Raw genomic sequence first — 21,657 nt, forward strand, 5'->3', positions numbered from 1 at the left:
TATCTTCCCTTTCTTAATCATTTTTTTAGTCATTCTTTGCTGGCTTTTAAAAGCTTCCCAAGCTTCTGTCCTCCCACTAGTTTTGGCCACTTTGTATGCCCTCGTTTTTAAATTGGATACCGTCCTTTATTTCTTTAGTTAGCCACGGATGGCTCTCTTCTCTTACATCCTTTCCTCCTCACTGAAATATATTTTTTGAGAGAATTGTGAAATATCTCCTTAAATGAACACCACTGTTCATGAACCGTCCTACACTTTAATCTATTTTCCCAGTCCACTTTAGCCAACTCTGCCCTCATACCTTCATAGTCTCCTTTATTTAAGCTTAGTACACTGGTTAGAGATCCAACTTTCTCACCCTCCATCTGAATTTGAAATTCAATCATGCTATGATCACTCATTCCAAGGGGTTCCTTTACTAGGACTGTTGTGTATGTATGCCTGTTTACTGTGTGATGCCTGTAACACTGTTATGCCACAGTGAATGTACCCTAGAATGCATTCATAGAATGCATACGGGATTGTTTCTTAGAACAGTATGTAACAGAACCTACAAGGGAGCAAGCTATCTTAGATCTGGTCCTGTGTAATGAGACAGGAAAAATAAACGATCTCCTAGTAAAAGATCCTCTCGGAATGAGTGATCACAGTATGGTTGAATTTGTAATACAGATTGAGGTCGAGGAAGTTGTGTCAGAAACGAGCGTACTATGCTTAAACAAAGGGGACTACAGTGGGATGAGGGCAGAGTTGGCTAAAGTAGACTGGAAACAAGGACTAAATGGTGGCACAATTGAGGAACAGTGGAGGACTTTTAAGGAGCTCTTTCATAGTGCGCAACAAAAATATATTCCAGTGAAAAAGGGCAGTAAGAGAAGGGATAACCAGCCGTGGATAACCTAGGAAATAAAGGAGAGTATCAAATTAAAAACCAATACGTATAAGGTGGCCAAGGTTAGTGGGAAACTAGAAGATTGGGAAAATTTTAAACAACAGCAAAGAATGACTAAAAAAGCAATAAAGAAAGGAAAGATAGATTTCGAAGGTAAACTTGCGCAAAACATAAAAACAGATAGTAAAAGCTTTTACAGATATATAAAACGGAAAAGAGTGACTAAAGTAAATGTTGGTCCCTTAGAAGATGAGAAGGGGGATTTAATAATGGGAAATGTGGAAATGGCTGAGACCTTAAACAATTATTTTGCTTCGGTCTTCACAGTGGAAGACACAAAAACCATGCCAAAAATTGCTGGTCACGGGAATGTGGGAAGGGAGGACCTTGAGACAATCACTATCACTAGGGGGGTAGTGCTGGACAGGCTAATGGGACTCAAGGTAGACAAGTCCCCTGGTCCTGATGAAATGCATCCCAGGGTATTAAAAGAGATGGTGGAAGTTATAGCAGATGCATTCGTTATAATCTACCAAAAGTCTCTGGACTCTGGGGAGGTACCAGCGGATTGGAAAGCAGCCAATGTAACGCCTCTGTTTAAAAAAGGGGGCAGACAAAAGGCAGGTAACTATAGGCCGGTCAGTTTAACATCTGTAGTGGGGAAAATGCTTGAAACTATTAAGAAATAGCGGGACATCTAGATAGGAACAGTGCAATCAAGCAGACGCAGCATGGATTCATGAAGGGGAAATCATGTTTAACTAATTTACTGGAATTCTTTGAGGATATAACGAGCATGCTGGATAGAGATGTACCGATGGATGTGGTGTATTTAGATTTCCAAAAGGCATTCGATAAGGTGCCACACAAAAGGTTACTGCAGAAGATAGAGGTACGCGGAGTCAGAGGAAATGTATTAGCATGGATAGAGAATTGGCTGGCGAACAGAAAGCAGAAAGTCGGGATAAATGGGTCCTTTTCGGGTTGGAAATCGGTGGTTAGTGGTGTGCCACAGGGATCGGTGCTGGGACCACAACTGTTTACAATATACATAGATGACCTGGAAGAGGGGACAGAGTGTAGTGTAACAAAATTTGCAGATGACACTAAGATTAGTGGGAAAGCGGGTTGTGTAGAGGACACAGAGAGGCTGCAAAGAGATTTGGATAGGTTAAGCGAATGGGCGAAGGTTTGGCAGATGGAATATAATGTCGGAAAGCGTGAGGTCATCCACCTTGGGAAAAAAAAAACAGTAAAAGGGAATATTATTTGAATGGGGAGAAATTACAACATGCTCAGATGCAGAGGGACCTGGGGGTCCTTGTGCATGAATCCCAAAAAGTTAGTTTGCAGGTGCAGCAGGTAATCAGGAAGGCGAATGGAATGTTGGCCTTCATTGCGAGAGGGATGGAGTACAAAAGCAGGGAGGTCCTGCTGCAACTGTATAGGGTATTGGTAAGGCCGCACCTGGAGTACTGCGTGCAGTTTTGGTCACCTTACTTAAGGAAGGATATACTGGCTTTGGAGGGGGTAAGAGACGATTCACTAGGCTGATTCCGTAGATGAGGGGGTTACCTTATGATAGATTGAGTAGACTGGGTCTTTACTCTATTCAGAAGGATGAGGGGTGATCTTATAGAAACATTTAAAATCATGAAAGGGATAGACAAGATAGCAGAGAGGTTGTTTCCACTGGTAGGGGAGGCTAGAACTAGGGGGCACAGCCTCAAAATACGGGGGAGCCAATTTAAAACCGAGTTAAGAAGGAATTTCTTCTCCCAGAGGATTGTGAATCTGTGGAATTCTCTGCCCAAGGAAGCAGTTGAGGCTAGCTCATTGAATGTATTCAAGTCACAGATAGATAGATTTTTAACCAATAAAGGAATTAAGGATTACGGGGAGAGGGCAGGTAAGTGGAGCTGAGTCCACGGCCAGATCAGCCATGATTTTATTGAATGGCGGAGCAGGCTCGAGGGGCTAGATGGCCTACTCCTGTTCCTAATTCTTATGTTCTTATACTGTACACACCTTACCTGTACACCAGAGGGTGCTGCGGCTGGAGACCCAAGGGTTACCTGTACACTGCAGGTAACCCAGTATAAAAAGGAACTCACAGCTTGTTGTCCTCACTCAGGAGCTGCAAATAAAGGACTACAGGTCTCCACAGTTTTATCATACCCTGCCTCGTGGAGTCATTACTAAAGGTGCCTACATACACTACAAGGACATTGTCTATTCATCCTGTCTACCTCAAGTCTACATAGTGTAGTCAAGTCTCGAGGTAACAAAGGCAGAGATGAGGGTTTCAGCAGCAGAAGAGCTGAGGCAGAGGCAAAGGCGGGCAATGCTTTGTGGTGGTGGAAATAGGCGGTTTTAGTTATGCTGCAGATATGCTCATTTCAGATTCAAATATGACGCTTAGGTTGCGAACAACCTGGTTTAGTGTCAGATAAATGCTAGGGAGAGGGATAGAATTAATGGCTAGGGAATGCAGTTTGTGGCAGGGACCAAAGACAATGACTTTGGTCTTCCCAATATTTAATTGGAGAACATTTCTGCTCATCCAATACTGGATGTCGCACAAGTAGTCTAACAATTTAGAGACCATGGAGGGGTCGAGAGAAGTGGTGAAGTAGAACTGGATATAGTCAGCGTACATGTGGAAACTGACTCCTTGTTTTTAAACGATATCGCCAAGGGTCAGCATATAGATGAGAAATAAGAGGGGGCCAAGTATAAATCCTTGGGGGACACCAGAGGTAATGATCCAGGAGTGGGAAGAGAAGGCATTGCAGGAGATTTTCTGGCTACGATTCGATAGAGAAGAATGGAACCAGGCGAGTGCAGTCCCACCCAGCTGGACGATGGATCCGATAATGCTTTGTATTAGAGCCAGACCTGGTGGTAAATGGCTAAACCAGTTGTCCGCCATTTCCGTTCACGTCTGCACCCCTTGGACTTGAGGGAGCAAAGATGAAGGCTGTACCAGGGGGATCAGCCAGGATGAGCGTGTAATAGTTTTAATAGGGACTAGGGCATTAAAGGTCGTGGTGAGGGTGTGGTTGAGCAGATCGGTGGCTGCAGAAATGTCATGGTGAAAGAAGGGCCAAAGGTTGGACAGTTTGGAATTGATAAGTGCAGTTGTAAGAGTTTGGAGAGAGTTTTTTCCGGGGCGGATGCAGCAGGAAGTAGGTTTGGATTGGGGAAAGAGGATGCGAGTGGAGAGTGATACAAGGAAATGGTCAGAGATGGCTTTATCTGTAATTGACACGATTGGAATAGCGAGGCCACAAGAGATGGCACAGTCTAAGAGATGGCCGTTTAGGGAATATTTAGGGAACAGTGATCATAGTATAATAAGGTTTAGATTAGCTATGGAAAAGGACAGGGAGCAATCTAGAGTAAAAATACTTAATTGGAAGGCGGCCAATTTCAGTGGGATGAGAACGGATCTAACCTGGGTAAATTCGAATCGAAGATTGGCAGACAAAACTGTGGAAAAATGGGCTGCCTTTAAAGAGAAAATAGTTCGGGTACAGTCGCGGTACATTCCCACTAGGGGGAAAGGTAGGTCAACTAAAGTCAGAGCCCCCTGGATGGAGAAAGAGATAGTGTGTAAGATGAAGCAGAAAGAGAGTATGTGTGACAGATGTCAGGTCAAGAATACATCTGAGAATTAGGCAAAATATAAAAGTTTAGAGGGGAAGTGAAAAAGAAGAGAGAAGCAAAGAGAGAGTATGAGAACAGAATGGAGCTTTTATAAAATGTAACACAAAAGTCTTCTATAGGCATATAAATAGTGAACGGGTAGTAAGAGGAGGGGTGGAGCCGATTAGGGACCAAAAAGGAGACCTACGCATGGAGCAGAGGGTATGGCTGAGGTACTAAATGAGTACTTTGCATCTGTCTTCACCAAGAAAGATGATGCTGCCATAGACATCGTGAAGGAGGAGCTAGAGATGATACTGGATGGGATAAAAATTGCTAAAGAGGAGGTACCAAATACTAAAAAGGCTGGCTGTATTTAAAGTAGATAAGTCACCAGGACCAGATGGGATGCATCCTAGGACGCTGAGGGGGAAGAAATCGCGGAGGTATTGGCCATAATCTTCCAATCTGCCTTAGAAACTGGGGTGGTGTCAGAGGACTGCAGAATTGCAAATGTTAGTCTTGTTCAAAAAAAAGTGTAAAAATAAAGCCAGCAACTATCGTCAGTTTAACCTCAGTAGTGGGGAAGCTTTTAGAAACAAAATTGTCACTTGAACAAGTGTGGATTAATTAAAGAAAGCCAGCACAGATTTGTTAAAAGCAAATTGCATTCAACCAACTTGATCAAATTTTTTGATGAGGTCAAAGAGGGTTGCTGAGGGCAATGCTGGCGTGTTATATATGGATTTCCAAAAGGTGTTCGACAAAGTGCCACATATTAGGCTTGCCAGCAAAGTTGGAGCCCATGGAGTAAAAGTGGCAGCATGGATACAAAATTGGCTAAGTGACAGGAAACAGAGTAGTGATGTACAGCTGTTTATTGGACTGGAGGAAGGTATACAGTGGTGTTCCCCAGGGGTTGGTGCTAGTACCACAGCTTTTCTTGATATATATTAATGACTTGGATGTGGGCGTACAGGACACAATTTCAAAATTTGCAGATGACAAAACTTGGAAGTATAGTGAACAGTGAGGAGGATAGTGAGACTTCAAGAGGACATAAACAGGCTGGTGAAATGGGCGGACACATGGCAGATGAAATTTAAAGCAGAAATGTGTGAGTGATACATTTGGTGGAAAGAATGAGGAGAGGAAATATAAACTAAAAGGGACAATCCTAAAGAGGGTTCATGAACAAAGATACCTAGGGGTATATGTGCACAAATCGTTGAAAGTGGCAGGGCAGGTTGAGAAAGCAGTTTAAAAAGCTTCCGGTACCCTGGGCTTAATGAACAGAGGTATAAGAGTATAAAAGTGTAGAAATTATGATGAACCTGTATAAAACACTGGTTCGGCCTCAGCTGTAGTGTGTCAAATTCTGGGCACCGCACTTTAGGAAGGATGTGAAGGCTTTAGAGAGGGTGCAGAAAAGTTATATAAGAATGATTCCAGGGATGAGGCACGTCAGTTATGTGGATAGACTGGAGAGGCTGAGGTTGTTCTCCTTAGGGCAGAGAAGAGTGAGGGGAGATTTGATAGAGGTGTTTAAAATCATGAGGGGTCTGGACAGAGTAGAGAGAGAAAAACTGTTCCCATTAGCAGAAGGGTCGAGAACCAGAGGACATAGATTTAAGGTGATTGGCAAAAGAACCAAAGGCGACATAAGGAAAAACCTTTTTACGCAGCGAGTGGTTAGGATCTGGAATGCGCTGCCTGAAAGAGTGGTGGATGCAGACTCAATCGTGGCTTTCAAAAGATAGTTGGATAAGTACCTGAAGGAAAAAGATTTGCAGGGCTATGGGGAAAGGGTGGGGAAGTGGGACTAGCTGAAGTGCAGTTGCAGAGAGCCGGCACGGGCTCGACCGGCCAAACGGCCTTTTTCCATGCTGTAACCATCTATGATTCTATAATGCAGGAATCTGTTGGCAGAATGGGAAAAAAAAATCCCCAGCTACAAGAATCACGATTAAAATATTTCAGGCTCATAAACTCATAATTTTTGCTGGAATCAGCTGATCTTGATTAGAGTGCATTAATAATGTAAAACCAAGCACCCTGGAGTTGCTGCTCCACTGGCCATCAATTGATATATGCAAATAAGGTTGGTCAGGAGTCAGAAGGTAGATTGCAGGAAGGTTCAAAAAGTGCAAGGGAAATTGGGTGTGAACGACCTCTGCCTGATTTTCCTGCCTAAAGCGATTTCTTACAATGCTTATGCACTAATGCACTGTAAATGGTGAGGACATTCATAATAACATAAGAATTAGGAACAGGAGTAGGCCATCTAGCCCCTCGAGCCTGCTCCGCCATTCAATAAGATCATGGCTGATCTGGTCGTGGACTCAGCTCCATTTACCCGCCCTCTCCCCGTAACCCTCAATTCCCTTATTGCTTAAAAATCTATCTATCTTTGACTTGAAAACATTCAATGAGCCAGCCTCAACTGCTTCCTTGGGCAGAGAATTCCACAGATTCACAACCCTCTGGGAGAAGAAATTCTTTCTCAACTCGGTTTTAAATTGGCTCCTCCGTATTTTGAGGCTGTGCCCCCTAGTTCTAGTCTCCCCCACCAATGGAAACAACCTCTCTGCCTCTATCTTGTTTATCCCTTTCATTATTTTAAATGTTTCTATAAGATCACCCCTCATCCTTCTGAACTCCAACGAGTAAAGACCCAGTCTACTCAATCTATCATCATAAGTTAACCCCCTCATTTCTCGAATCAGCCTAGTGAATCGTCTCTGTACCCCTTCCAAAGCTAGTATATCCTTCCTTAAGTAAGGTGACCAAAACTGCACGCAGTACTCCAGGTGCGGCCTTACCAATACCTTATACGGTTGCAGCAACATTCATTCCTATCTGCTTGTGGATTTGACTTCTGAACTGACCTAAATGCTGAATTACTAGTTAATTTTTCTTTGCTGCTTTAACGTTATTTCTGAATGATGCAATGTAATTTTCACAATTTAAGTCAATTTAACAAAATATTGCATTTTTCTGGTATGTAATATAAAAATATGAATTGTGATCATGATAGTCATGTGATTAGCATGGTCATTATGACCCAGAGATTGCTGTTTGTGTGCTATTCTGTAGTTAACTGTGGCTTACTAAAAGTTTCTGAAAGAGTTTATTGCTGCTCATTAGCCCAACACTGCTGGTTTCTGCACAGCAGATTCATCAATGCAGTGCAGAAGCCATAGCAAGGCTGAGCAGCTGTTAACTATATTAGGGAGGCATTTAAACCTTGCAACTGCAGAAAGAGCAGGCATGGGGTTTCTTCAATAATACTGTTGTATGTAAAGTGCAGACATCCAGAACTCGAGTTGTTTTGAGGATGAGACACTGGAAGCACTGGTACAAGAATAGGGTAGTAGGGCGGTTCAGTATGAAGCTTAAAAGGAACCTTCCCATTAGTCTAGCAGGTTTGGGAACAAATAAATAGATTCCAGAAACCAGTGGGAACGGACAGATAAGTTGTTGACAACTTATCTAAAGAAAGCAGCCAAGCTAAGTCTAAATTGCAGTTTAGTGCGTCGAACACCTAGCTCAGATGGATATGCCACAAAATGTACCCTCATAACCTGGAAGAGATTTTATGATGAACAATCAGAAATAATAGAAGCTTATGCAGTGCAACACTGTTATAAGTCAAGCAGAACACTGAATTGCAGCACAGGAGAAATACAATAAGCAACCCAAGAAATCATTGCAAGCCAACCTAGGTATATGATGCATGGTCAGTTATTGGCAGACAGGAGGGGCTGGAAGAGCAGCACGATAATATATCACTATCTGTGCTAACTAAACTTCCCACATCTTAAATCTACTTATTTGACAAGATGGCACTTGGATATAGTTGGGTGAGAATAATTGAGGGAATTGGGAAGGATGAAACTGGAGGCCTGCCCCAAACTTAGGGTTGGTACCAAAACATTTGTGTTCAGTCTTGCTCCTATTCTGTTCTAACTTAGTCACTGAAAAACAGGCATATACTTAGTTTCAAAAACATCAAACACAGTATATTGCAATAGAAGAACTGCTTGAAGGTACTTCTCTGTTGTATAGTATTTTGACACATGTTCCTTTTCTGTTTTTGGATGCCTGGAAGAAAAGACTTAAAACTGCAGCCAGGGTCCCCGACTAAACCAACATCTCAGTTCAGTGTGTCCTCTCACCATCTTGGCAAGCACCAGCAGATACCCGTATCCCAAAGAGCCACCATAATTCTTGCCTCTGCAGGTTTTATATCTTGAATCAGTGCTGCAATGCCCAGAGATTGCACAATCACAGGGCCTGCTTTGAAAAGGAGATTGCTGTCTGAGCAGGGCAGTCTACATAAGCCACATATGCCCATGCAAATAATCCTGCAAGGTACGGCCAAGCATATGGAAAAATCCGAAGCCAGATCTTCAGTCGTAGATGAACAGTTGTCTGTACAGCAGTCTATCATGGAGCGCTTAGTCACGGAGCTCGCTGTGGTGCAGGTTCTAAGCACAGTGGGGCATTTCTCACAAATGCTCAGACTGCTGCTATAGAGGCCTTGGGCTCAAATCTAAAAAAACAGTTCTTCCAGCTTCAACATGCTTGATAATTGGATTGAAAGAACTTTGAGGCAGGAATTCGCAGACCTCATTATCACCCAACATTCTGCTTCCACATACATCATAGGCATGGTGAGGAAGGGCCCTATAGCAGCATGCTTAGAGTAGACACAGATGTGGCTGCTGATTCTCTGGGCCAGGCATGGCGTTGCCCTTTCAGCGGCCTTGGTCAAGTCACAGCAAATGTGCCAGCAAACCAGCCAATCACTGCGGCATCAGACGTGGCTGAATCAGCTGCAGGGCTACAAGACAATCACTTTGAAATAGAAGGCTTTTAGGTTAGTTACTAGGCATCACATACAACCCACCAGCACTAAGCGGAAGCACTGTGTAAAAAAAATGGCTGCAGACATATGACATAAATTAGGGAAATAAATTATTTGCACTCGATTTGTATCTCATGCTGAGATTTTCATTGTAATTGTGCAGAATAAGGTAGATCAGCAAATGATGGATTTTTTGATGAAGGTTAGAATTTATTCTGGATACTCCTTGTCCACTAGGACTTGGCCTCTGTATAACAAAGCTATGGAACATGCAACAGGTGGCAATGATACTAGAGAGCTGTGCGGCCCTGATCTGTCCAGACATCTGAAGCACTGATTCAAGATATAAAACCTGCTGCTGCTTCAGAGGGCAATGGCAGCAGTGGAGCAAGCAGGTAACCTGGGCAAGAAGGATGACATCCAGATTAAATGGAAGAGCAATGAACTTTAGGGAGTCTGATCTGGACTTATGGAGTAGGAGGAACGGGCTGTGGCAGTGAGTGTCATCTCATTGGCTACCAGGACTCCTTTGCAATACGGGACGAATTTTAACCATGTCACCAGAGCAGCCACCTGCTCCCCTAACCTTTCCTTGTATTATCTTTGTGTGTGTGGCACACCTTCATTCATTACTCTCCCAGTGCTCCAAGACTGTACTCTGAACCTCTGATCCCTTCTCCCATCCTGTTTCAGTTGCAACCTAAAATGCAGCTTCCCTCACAGTGTGCTCTGCATGAGCATGCCTGCCGAACTCATCACACTTAGCATTTTTTGCTTTCTGCCCCCCTTATAACCTTACGTGTCAAAACATTGTAACAAAAGGCCTGCCAGCCTTCACTGAAATATTCATGTCTTCTTTTCTTCTTTCTCACAAGAGAAGGTGGCCCATAATCACTGGGAATTTCAAGCCATGGGTGGTGGTCCCCATGACAATTGTTATCATACACTTCAAATGTTGAATCCTATGTGTTGGCTTTTCTTCTCCTGTGATCTGGACATGACTAGTAATAGCCCAAAGTCTACAATACTTGCACCCTTACTCTGGAGGTCACCTTGTATAAAAGGTAGGTACTACATAGAATCATCAGTGCCAGAGTGATCTCCTGAACTAGTTTCAATCGCCTGGGGGGGGGGGTCAGAGAGGAACTTGCCAGAGTTTTTTCACCAAATTGGCCTGGATTTTTAAACTGTTTTTTTTCTCCTCTCCCAGGAGATAACATGGTTTCGGGTGGGGTGGAGAGCATATATATTGTGATACACAAAGTATCACAGTTGCGAGGGGCAGGTTGGATGGACCAGGCAGCCTTTTGTTGTCCGTCATTGTTCGTGAGAAAGAAGTCTTGAAGATCCTGGGAAGCTGTGTGACAGTACTTATTGGAGTCGGAAGACGTAGGAGGACGAGTAGCTGCTGCAGGTTTGTTTGAACCTTCTGTAGCTTCCCTGGATAATGGTTTGGGAGTGCAAGCACGTTAGCAAGAAACTAGAATAGGCACCTTCCAAAGCTAGACGAAATATAATGGTAGCCACACCACATTGTGACGTCTCCATTTTCTCTTCCTCTAGATATACTAAATCAAGATATTGCTGAGGAGACAGAGGAAGAAAAGGAAGAAATAATTGATTGGCCTTCCACCTCTGCTCAACTAGCCATATCCTCACAAGCTATCACTGACCCTTTCTCTCGTACTCACCTGCCCAGAGAAATCCAACGGGGTTGGGAGGGTGGGGTATATAGTTCCAATTAAGCTTTTTCCACTGGGTAGTAGATGAGGGCACCAAAGGAGTCAGAGGTAAAAGTGGGATCTTGCAGTGGGGTGAAGAGTCATTGAACTCAGCCCCTAGTTCCAGAGCCTGTGGAGCATCAGATTCACATGGACCATCTCAGAGGGTCTGAGCTAGATGGCAGGGGACAGGACAGTGCCAATATCCAAGAAGGATTCAACACAATATAGTGCCACCTTGAGCATATGGCAGCACCATGAACATCTGCATCAGTACCCCCTCCCCCGACAAAGCGACATTGAGACCAGTCAATGCATAAAATGTGGTTACTTTGACAACTGGCCTTCAGGTTTTGCGGGTCATTTAGAAGGAATAATGGTAAGTGGCCTCGAGAGCACCCTCGGTCAGGATCGCAAGGAACTAACTGATACCTACATGTCCGCCTTCCCACAAAACAGTGGGCATTAAGATACAGGACCCAGCACAAATAGCATGACTAAAGTCGGTCTTCATGGTGCTCTCCTCTCTCCTGATGGATCAAACCCAGACCGTATATAATTTGCCCAATCATTGACATGACCCAATTGATTCAGTCTCCTGAGGAAGGTAAAGAATCACAGGTAAACCCCACAAAAGTAAATGCTCTATGAAATGTAATTCTTACCTCAAAAAAGGTAACTGAGCAAAACGTTAATCCAAATTTACAACTTCAACCAGGTGCCTTCCACAAGTGAATCATGGTGCCAACTGTGTATTAACCATCATACTCAAAAAAAAATTCGGCATCTGCATTTATTCTCATCATTCTAAATCACTGCTGCCTCCCAATTTCATTGCCATCTTTCCTGCAACTCTATGTCTAATCTCTCCAATCAGGTCACCACCCTTGCCTTAGCACCAAAACAGCCCTAATCCAAATCAAAAATTAGACTCTGTCACTGCTGCATTATCCCTCCTTGACCTCTATAACCTTTGACATGGTAATCCACACCACCCTCCTCCAATGCCCTCGCTTGATTTTACCCTTACCAATCTGATCGTAGCTAAAGAAACTCCAGCAATTACTTCTCTTCCCGCCCTGCACCATTACCCTCTGGAGTTCCCAAGGATCTATCCTTGGCCACCTTCTCTTCTTCAACTACATGCTGCCCTTTAACCACATCATCCGCAGACACCAGATTCAAATCCATGCCTTTGTCACTTCTAGACTTAACTATTTCAATGCTCGCTTGGCTGGCCTTCCCATCCTCCACACTCTAAATCTCAACTCATGCAAAATTCTGCTGATTGTATCCTATCCTGCACCAAGCCCTACTCACTCATCACCCCTCTCCCAGCTGACCGACATTGGCTCCCAGTCCATAAATGCCTCAAATTTAAAATTCTCATCCTCGTGTTTAAATTCCTTCATGGCCTTGCCCCTCCCTATTTCTTCAACAAGCCCACAATTCACTGCGTTCTACATCAATTGTAAACCTCTACCACAGGACATTACTGTCCTATTTCTGTCATCAGACATGTCATTTTAGAGGCACCTCGATCCCAAAGGACTTACCTTCCCTCCCCACCCCGCAGGTAGTTATTAGTTGCTCGATTATGAGTAATGTCAGGGCAGAATTAATAATATATAGATGCAATATAAAGATAAGCATCTATATTGGCTTATAGATGCTTTGGCAGGTCTACAGGGAAGAAGATTGAGATTCAAGTGGTGCATCAATCACATTTCCAGGTTTATTGGCCTGAATGAACAACATAGAGATATATGACTATACACCAGATACCATCATCATCATAGGCAGTCCCTCAGATCAAGAAAGACTTGCTTTCACTCTTATGAGGGAGAGGGAGAAGTACTACAGATTTTTCTATATATATCCCAAGAGATTTGACAACATTTTCCTGAACATTTACCTTAGATATACTTCCGTCCCTGAATTACTACTTCTGTCATATCACCCAAGTATTCTTACCGTTTGCTGTGGTTCGTAACTCAAGCCACTGCAAACAGCTCAAAAGCTAAGGCTTAACTCAAAATCTAAAGCTTAGCTGGCTAAAAGATGGCATTGGTCACATTTCCTTGTCACATTCAAATGGACGCTGAAGTCTTCACATAACTGCTTTAATTCAAAAAACAGTATCACCGCAATATCCTACAGTAAGCTATCAACTCCAAACCACTAAACAATGTTCCTGTAAAGGTTGCTTTTACGGATTACAGTACTAAGACTAAAGTAAAAGTAAATATACAGAACAAAATTAGTAAAATGACTGGCCAAACTAATGGGATTTATTTTTATTATTCATTCTTGGGAGGTGGATGTCGCTAACATTCATTGCCTATCCCTAGTTATGCTGAGAAGGCGATGGTGGGCTTTCGTGAACCACTGGTAACAGTTTGATACAAGTAAGTGGCTTGCTAGGCCATTTCAGAGGGCAGTTAAGTGTGAACCACATTGGCGTGGGACTGGAGTCACATATATGCCTGACCAGGCAAGGATGGCAGGCTTCTTTCCTTAAAAGGACATTAATAAACCAGCTGGGTTTCTACTACAATCCATCAATTCCATGGTCACTTTTATGTATCCCAGCTTTTTATTTCCGGAATTTTTAAACTGAATTCAGATTGTCTGGATTATTAGTGCAGGTCTCTGAATTTCTAGTCCAGTAACATAACCATTACACCACCGTACCTAATTATGTCAAGTACTTTAAAATCCAATCGTTTAAAGACAGTCACTTGAATTTAGCTTAAACATGTGGGGCCAGATTTTGCTGAAAATAAACATCCAAACAATGCATGCTGGTATTAAAGCGCAAATCGTTCAGCAATTTGAAGCGAGGAAAGGGTACCCGGGAATTGTGTATCGCCGCAAATTGCAGGCCGATTTGTGTCACCCCGCCATTAGCTTCAAGAAAGCGGCATCTCGCGCTTAACCTCCATTTGCACATTAGTTGCCCAGTAAATCAAGTCTTGTAATTAGCAACGCAAGTATCCTTTTAACGATGTAGCAATGGCTCCCAGTCAACCTGTTGCCAAAAAAGTAAACAATTAAAAGTGTGGAGTCTCATTCCTTCAGGTTATGAATTATTCTAGGAGATTTAAAAAAATGTCAATTTTTACATTTTTTTCTTACTTTTCCATTGGTGTGGAAATCCCAGCCTCCCCAGGTCCGTACGGAGTTTCTATGGATCCGGGAAGGCTTCGGAAAAGCCGGTTTTCAGCATACAATGCGCATGTTTCTGGCTTGACAGATCTCGTGCATATCGGGAGCGTGGACATTTGCAAGGGCAAGATTGCGGGATTTACCCTTTTCTTGCCCAGCAAATGTCCTCAAAACTCTTGCGCCTGATAAAAGCAGGCACATAGCCTACTTTTACAGGCGTAAGAGTTTTAAAATGCACAAAAACATTTTAAAATAAAGTTATAAAAACACATTTTGTTAAAAACCTTCCCCACTACAGTAGGTTTATTTTAAAGCATAATTAAAAAAATTTTTTTAAATCGGGAATATATATTTTTTTAAATACATAAATAACTAATTTAAATTAATAAAAATAAGTTGCGCATTTTTTCTATCTTTTATTATTGTATATTCGTGTTTCGGGGGCTGTTTCTCATTCATAATAATGGGAACTCCAACTTACGGAGTTCTCATTATTATGAATGAGAATATACTGTACCTGATTGGCTGCCCAGAGCCATGTGACTCCAGCTCCAGGCCTGTGCACATCTCGACGTGCATGCACTGCGATGCGCGGTCAGGAGAGGCCTCCGAACCGGGATCTCGCGTGGCCGCAACAGCTTCAGGTAGGTGCACATCTTTTCTCTATATTCCATTCGAACGCCCGCGGGAAGGAAAAAACCGAGATTACTGACCCAGTGGCTTTTTCCTCTCTATTAATCCAATCTCTCTTTCCCTCTCTATACTAGTGTTACCCCTCATCCATGCTTTTGTTACCTCTAGACTTGACTACTCCAATGCACTCCTGGCTGGCCTCCCACATTCTACCCTACGTAAACTTGAGGTAATCTAAAACTCAGCAGCCCATGTCCTAACTTGCACCAATTCCTGATCACCCCTGTGCTAGCTGACCCCACATAAGCTCCAGGTTAAGCAATACCTCGATTTCAAAATTCTCATCCTGGTTTACAAATCTCTCCATGGCCTCGCCTCTCCCCATCTCTGTAATCTCTTTCAGCCTCACAACCCCACATGAGATGTCAGTGCTCCTCAAATTCTGCCCTCTTGAGGATTCCTGATTATAACTGCTCAATCATTGGTGGCCGTGCCTTCAGCTGCCTGGACCCCAAGCTCTGGAGCTCCCTCCCTAAACATCTCCACCTCTCTTTCCTCCTTTAAGACGCTACCAAGCTTTTGGTTATCTGCCGTAGTTTCTTCTTATGTGGCTCGGTGTAAAATTTATTTGTATTGTCTTATAACACTGCTGAGCAGCACCTTGGGACGTTTTACTACTTTAAAGGCGTTAGATAAATAAAAGTTGTTGTTGTTAACACTGAACTCACCCACTGTAATTCACCCTCCTTCTCAATCATTCATTAGTTCTTAATCCTTATTATCTCACTGGCTAAGAAACCCTGTTTGTCCTGTTGTTCACCAAGGTCCCAGGTGCCCTGTTGCCCTCGCTGCGCCGTTATCAGCTTGCACTTCCAGCAACTTTGTAGGGAAAATTTATAAAATCTAAATGTGCACGAACAAGTCTAACAGGACCAGCACCTGATGCCTCGCTCCAGCAAAATGGTTTTTCATGACACTAGAGTTAATTATATGTAGGTAGGTCAATTAGTTTAACAATCTTATTGGCTAATTCAGATGAGTTAGCTATTGCAATTTCATTTTATAGTTTGCCAAAATATTAAAACCAATAAAAAAGGAAGCATTGAGACACCCAATGAAATAAAACATATCACAGGCTTCAAATATCACAAAAATTGTTGAGAATTCAGGTGTAACTCATAATACTATCTTCCTAACAATGTCCAAGATATAAACACATCATTGTACTTCAGTTCTTTCCCTGCAGCTATCTGCTTTTTTTTTGAAGTAGAAAGTAGATTTTGTTGTACCTCCTTGTGGTGTTCAGTAAACCAGCTGGTGTCTTTACTTGTTCCTTGAGGCAAAATATGAAGATCCACCAGAACTGCAAAGTTCCCACACTGCAAAACAAAAGGAAAAGTTACTGATTGTTGCAAGGCACATGCCTTGCAGACAGAAGAAATTACTATCAGATTTTTGCCACCGCTATGATTTTTAACATTAAGCCTAGGATGGTCATCGTCTAGATTAAATCAAGACACATGTATGTTTTAAGTGGTCCAAGTTCAGAGTATATGAAGGTAGATTTATTTCCAAATAGTTTAACATTTGAAGCATTAGCTACACCTATCAAAATGAAAGTGTTTATTTTTCTCTTTCATATAAAATAGACAAAGTACTGTTATAAAAGTCGGTCAACATCATAGATGCTAAATTCTAATTTATTCATTTTATAATGCAATTTGTTGCAAGTTTGGATTGGCACAAAAGCAGCTGAAGGACTTAGTGTTCCAAGACAAGAATATAATACAATACCACTGTATTCAATTACTCTCACCTACTGAAATCCAATCTTAAATTGTTGTATCTCACATTTCAAAGCTGCTGTAAATCTTTTTGTCCACAATGATCAGTGGCATTGTTTACTGCTTAAGTTGGTACTTCCCTTTGTGCTGCAAGATTTTTGTATAATCTTTTGGAACAGCACTCTATCTATTCCTTACAATAATTTAAGAATGAGAGGACGTAAATTAATATCTTTGAATGTATCTGTACTGAATTTTAGCTGCAGAGCAAAATATTACCAGTCTCAACAATGTAAAAATGAATACGTGTCAATAACTTTCTATCATGTCAAGATCAGAGTGGATTTTTTTTTATATAAAGAGTTTGCACTTCAGAGACCTCAGAGATAAGAACTGCTAACTACCAACTCTAATAATCGGCAAATCAGAATGAAAGAACTTTTAAGCAGAGAAATTAGCCATTAGCTGAACAAGCACATCATTTTGTCCACCTACACTCCTTACCAAATCCCTCAATCCATGCTCTCCACAGAAATGCATCAAACTGTCTCTTGGGCTCATTTATACAATCCACCAATAGTCTTCCTGGAATCTTATTCCAGAAGTTTACTGCCCTTTTATGTAAAACGTGCATCACCCGACTTCTCATTCTGTAAAGTGTCTGCTATACTTCCCTTCTTAATCTTAACTTCCTGAAATTTAACTTGTACCAGGCCAGCTTAAAAAAAAATCTTTAGAAAACCTAACTTGGAAGCTACCTCAAGGGCAGCAAGAATAAACTGGATCCAGTTAAGCTTATGCAGAATGGAATTATTATGCTGCAAGCAGCAAACCAGGCCGGTTGTATCTCACATCCAAGTTATATTTTATAATTCCCATGTGCATATTAAAACAAAATCCTCAGACAGCTCTCCAGTTCAGTTGCATGGGTAGCCAAATATTAAGCAGTCCTTTTTCTTCCATGTTATGTACTGTTCAGTAGTTAGAAAGATTATCTAACTTAGAGCCTTCTTGGATAAAGGTATTTTCCATACACAGCTGGAATTAAGCCAGGCTTGGATCATGTTCGAGGAAATTATGTGAGGGACGACCTCCCTTTAAGATGTTTCCAATATGGTATTCCCTGCTCCCACACAGCATAAAAGGTTTGAATGGCAAGTTTACTTTGAAGTAGTCAAGAGAACAAAAATTACAATGTGTTCTTCACAAGGCTTGAAGGGATGGGAAAGCTTTGTGTCGAAGTGGAGGATGACGAGTTAAGAAAACAAGATAATCTTTCTCTTTTCATAGTGCTGGAGTCAAATCTAGTGGCGGGGGGGGGGGGGGGGGGGGGAAAGAGAATTGTCAAGAGATTCCAGCAGTCAAGACAGATTGCTCAATTGTATCATTATCCACACTTATGTGAAGAAGGATAATATAAAAACCACAGTATTTGATAAGTGACTTACTGCTGAAATAAGAAGTTATCACAACATTTTCTATTTGCATCTATATTAATCAATATCCCATGGCATTGCATATGGAGAGTTAAGACCAAATGCAGTATTATGGGAGGATCAAAATCATTCCATTTTAATTATTTGATTCTTTATATATTGGGTGATCTCCATTTTGGCAGATAATGGAGGTTCAACTGTAGCATAAATATAATGATGTAAAAGAACATAATTGTATTTAATATTAGGAGATCACCAGTGGTGTTGCTCGCAGAGTGGCAGCAGTGGGATATTGCAACATTGATATCGTAGGTCTTCCTGTATGCACTGGTGTAAAGTTGTTGACAGAGTGTGAGCAGGTTCAATGAGTACATGCAGTTCATGTGTCTAACACTCACAAAGTGAAGTAGAGTTATATACACAGGAGTGCAATAATGAAGGTGTACATGCACGGCAAGGTGAAAGATTAACAGCAGTTAAGGGAAAATTCACACATGCAAGACTATAAAAACATTGAGTTGTGCAGTTAGCACAGCAATGGAGGCTAAGGAGAATTATATGAGTTCCACGGACAGAGCAACTGTATTGGTAGTTATGTCATAGATTTTTCAGAATTGTTGAATTTTGTATGTGCTTATAATGTTAAAAATGTTATCTGTAGAGATTTAAAATACGGTAGATAAAAAGAAGCATTATGGCCCAGTGGCTTTTCCTATCTGTGTATATGTGAGCGAATAACATGGATATTTGAGACAATCAAAAAGGTGAGACTTTTTTTTTTAAATGATTGGTCGGTTGGTATGTACAGGGAATGATCAATTTAAAACTAGAAAATATTACTGGATAAACATGATATGATTATCAGTAATCTTTCAGTAAAGATGTCAATATACACCAATTACAGAGAGCACCATAGCAAACGTCTGCCACAACACCTACTGCCAGGAGAAAAACAACTGCCACCAACTCTTCAATATATGTTTTATAAATTAAAACTAATGGATATAAGGAAATGATTTCACAACAGTAAATTCACCCAGTGATTCAGATAAATCTCTCGATTAGTTTACTGCTAATCTTTCCAGTTACTAAATCAATTCTATTGTAATCTGAATATTATAAGCACAGAAGATACTTTAGTAATCAACATGCGTTGATGTGAAATGGCTTGTATCTCTCACCAGAAGATTTTATCTACCATCTTGAAAATGACCATTAGAGTGGATAAAAGTCACAAATTACAGGCAGATTAGGAAAAGGGGAGGTGCAATGAGACCTGGGTGTCATGGTACATCAGTCATTGAAAGTTGGCATGCAGGTACAGCAGGCGGTGAAGGCAAATGGTAAGTTGGTCTTCATTGCGAAGGGATTTGAGTATAGGAGCAGGGAGGTCTTACTGCAGTTGTACAGGGCCTTAGTGAGGCCTCACCTGGAATATTGTGTTCAGTTTTGGTCTCCTAATCGGAGGATGTTCTTGCTATTGAGGGAGTGCAGCGAAGGTTCACCAGACTGATTCCCGGGATGGCAGGAATGACATATGAGGAGAGACTGGATCGACTGGGCCTGTATTCACTGGATTTTAGAAGGATGAGAGGGGATCTCATAGAAACACATAAAATTCTGACAGGACTGGACAGGTTAGATGCAGGAAAAATGTTCCCGATGTTGGGGAAGTCCAGAACCAGGGGACATAATCTAAAGATAAGGGGTAAGCCATTTAGGACTGAGATGAGGAAAAACTTCTTCACTCAGAGTTGTTAACCTGTGGAATTACCTACCACAGAGTTGTTGATGCCAGTTCATTAGATATATTCAAGAGGGAGTTAGATATGGCCCTTACAGCTAAAGGGATCAAGGGGTATGGAGAGAAAGCAGGAAAGGGGTACTGAGGTGAATGATCAGCCATGATCTTATTGAATGGTGGTGCAGGCTCGAAGGGCCGAATGGCCTACTCCTGCACCTATTTTCTATGTTTCAAATCCAGCTTCAACGTGTTATGCATTACTAAATGGTCATGCTTCTACGTGGCAAGCATTTGACACAAAACAATGATGAAACTATCAATATACATTTGCCATGTTGGTATGTGGCCTTATCACAAACTGGTGGTTAATAGAAACAATCCTCACTTTCGTTCTTTACAATACTACTTTAAAAATATACTTATATTAGTCTCAGAGAAATAGAATTTTAGACTAACAACGATACTAGTCATTTTCAGATCATTAATTGAAGCAGATCTGGGAACTGGAGCAGGAAATTAATTCTTGGCTCCACACTTGCATATATTAGTGCAGTGACCTATCTGTACTCCCACAGGAGTGGAATAACATGTCACATTAAAGAGAAAATTTAAATTAAATAATGCCATTTTTGCTTTAATGAAATATACAAGTTTAATAGTTTTTAAAACTGTAACTTACCTAACAGAACAGGGATACTTGGTGAAGTTTGGCAGGTTCATGGAACTAAGCCTCAATTTAGTTGATTACATCTTTCCACTTTTTTTGCTAATTTAAAAAAAAATTGTTACATAGCTAAGCCTATACAGCTCTAACTATCTAAAACAAAGGTGGTTTATCTGTTTCAATTAAATACTCTAATGCTGCTTGTAAGTGTTGTCTACATGTTGGGGTAGAGTTTCTGCTTTGGGCGCAATTCCGGGGTGCAGACATCTCGGGGCGGTTGTGGCGCTGGAGGAGATTACAGAGATAGGGAGGGGCAAGGCCATGGAGGGATTTGAAAATATGGATGAGAATTTTGAAATCAATGCTTTGCTTAACCGGAAGCCAATATAGGTCAGCGAGCACAGAGGTGATGGGTGAGTGGGACATGGTGTGAGTTAGGACGCGGGCAGCCAAGTTTTGGATCATTTCTAGAAGAGGGAAAATGTGCAGTACATTGTAGTAATTTTCATTATAAGAACATAAGAACTAGGAGCAAGAATAAGCCATACGGCCCCTCAAGCCTGCTACGGCTTTCAATAAAATTATGACTAATCTTCTACCTCAACTCCTTATGTGGCAAGCTTGTTTGATAATGCTCCTGCCCTATTCCTTGATTCCCTTAGTGCACAAAAATCTATCAAACTCATTCTTGAATATATTCAACGCTGAGCATCCACAGCCCTCTGGGGTAGATAATTCCAATGATTCACAACCCTCTGAGTGAAGAAATTTCTCCTCATCTCAATCCTAATTGGCCGACCACTTATCCTGAGACTATGACTCCTAGTTCTAGACTCTCCAACTAGGTGAAGTAGCCACTCGGCATTTACACTGTCAAGTCCTCTAATTTTACACGCTTCAATCAGATCACCCCATTCTTCTAAACTCCATAGAATACAGGCCCATTCTACCCAATCTCTCCCCATCGGACAACCCTCTCAATCTAGTGAACATTCGTTGCACTCCCTCCAAGGCAAATATATCCTTCCTTAGGTAAGGAGACCAAAACTGTACACAGTACTCCAGGGTGTGGTCTTACCAAAGCCCTGTATAATTGG

The 21,657-nt window shown here is 41.7% G+C and overlaps 1 protein-coding gene across 1 annotated transcript in view; it reads right to left on the reverse strand.

Annotated features, from left to right (window-relative positions):
- The window catches only part of slx4ip (SLX4 interacting protein), a 117,380-nt gene that overhangs the window by 58,621 nt on the left and 37,102 nt on the right, over positions 1-21,657 (reverse strand). The window contains 1 exon segment of the mRNA XM_070889851.1: positions 16,222-16,311. Within this exon segment, the coding sequence (XP_070745952.1) occupies positions 16,222-16,311 (90 nt within the window).

This window comes from Pristiophorus japonicus, chromosome 9, assembly GCF_044704955.1.
Source record: "Pristiophorus japonicus isolate sPriJap1 chromosome 9, sPriJap1.hap1, whole genome shotgun sequence".
Lineage (NCBI taxonomy): Eukaryota > Metazoa > Chordata > Chondrichthyes > Pristiophoridae > Pristiophorus > Pristiophorus japonicus.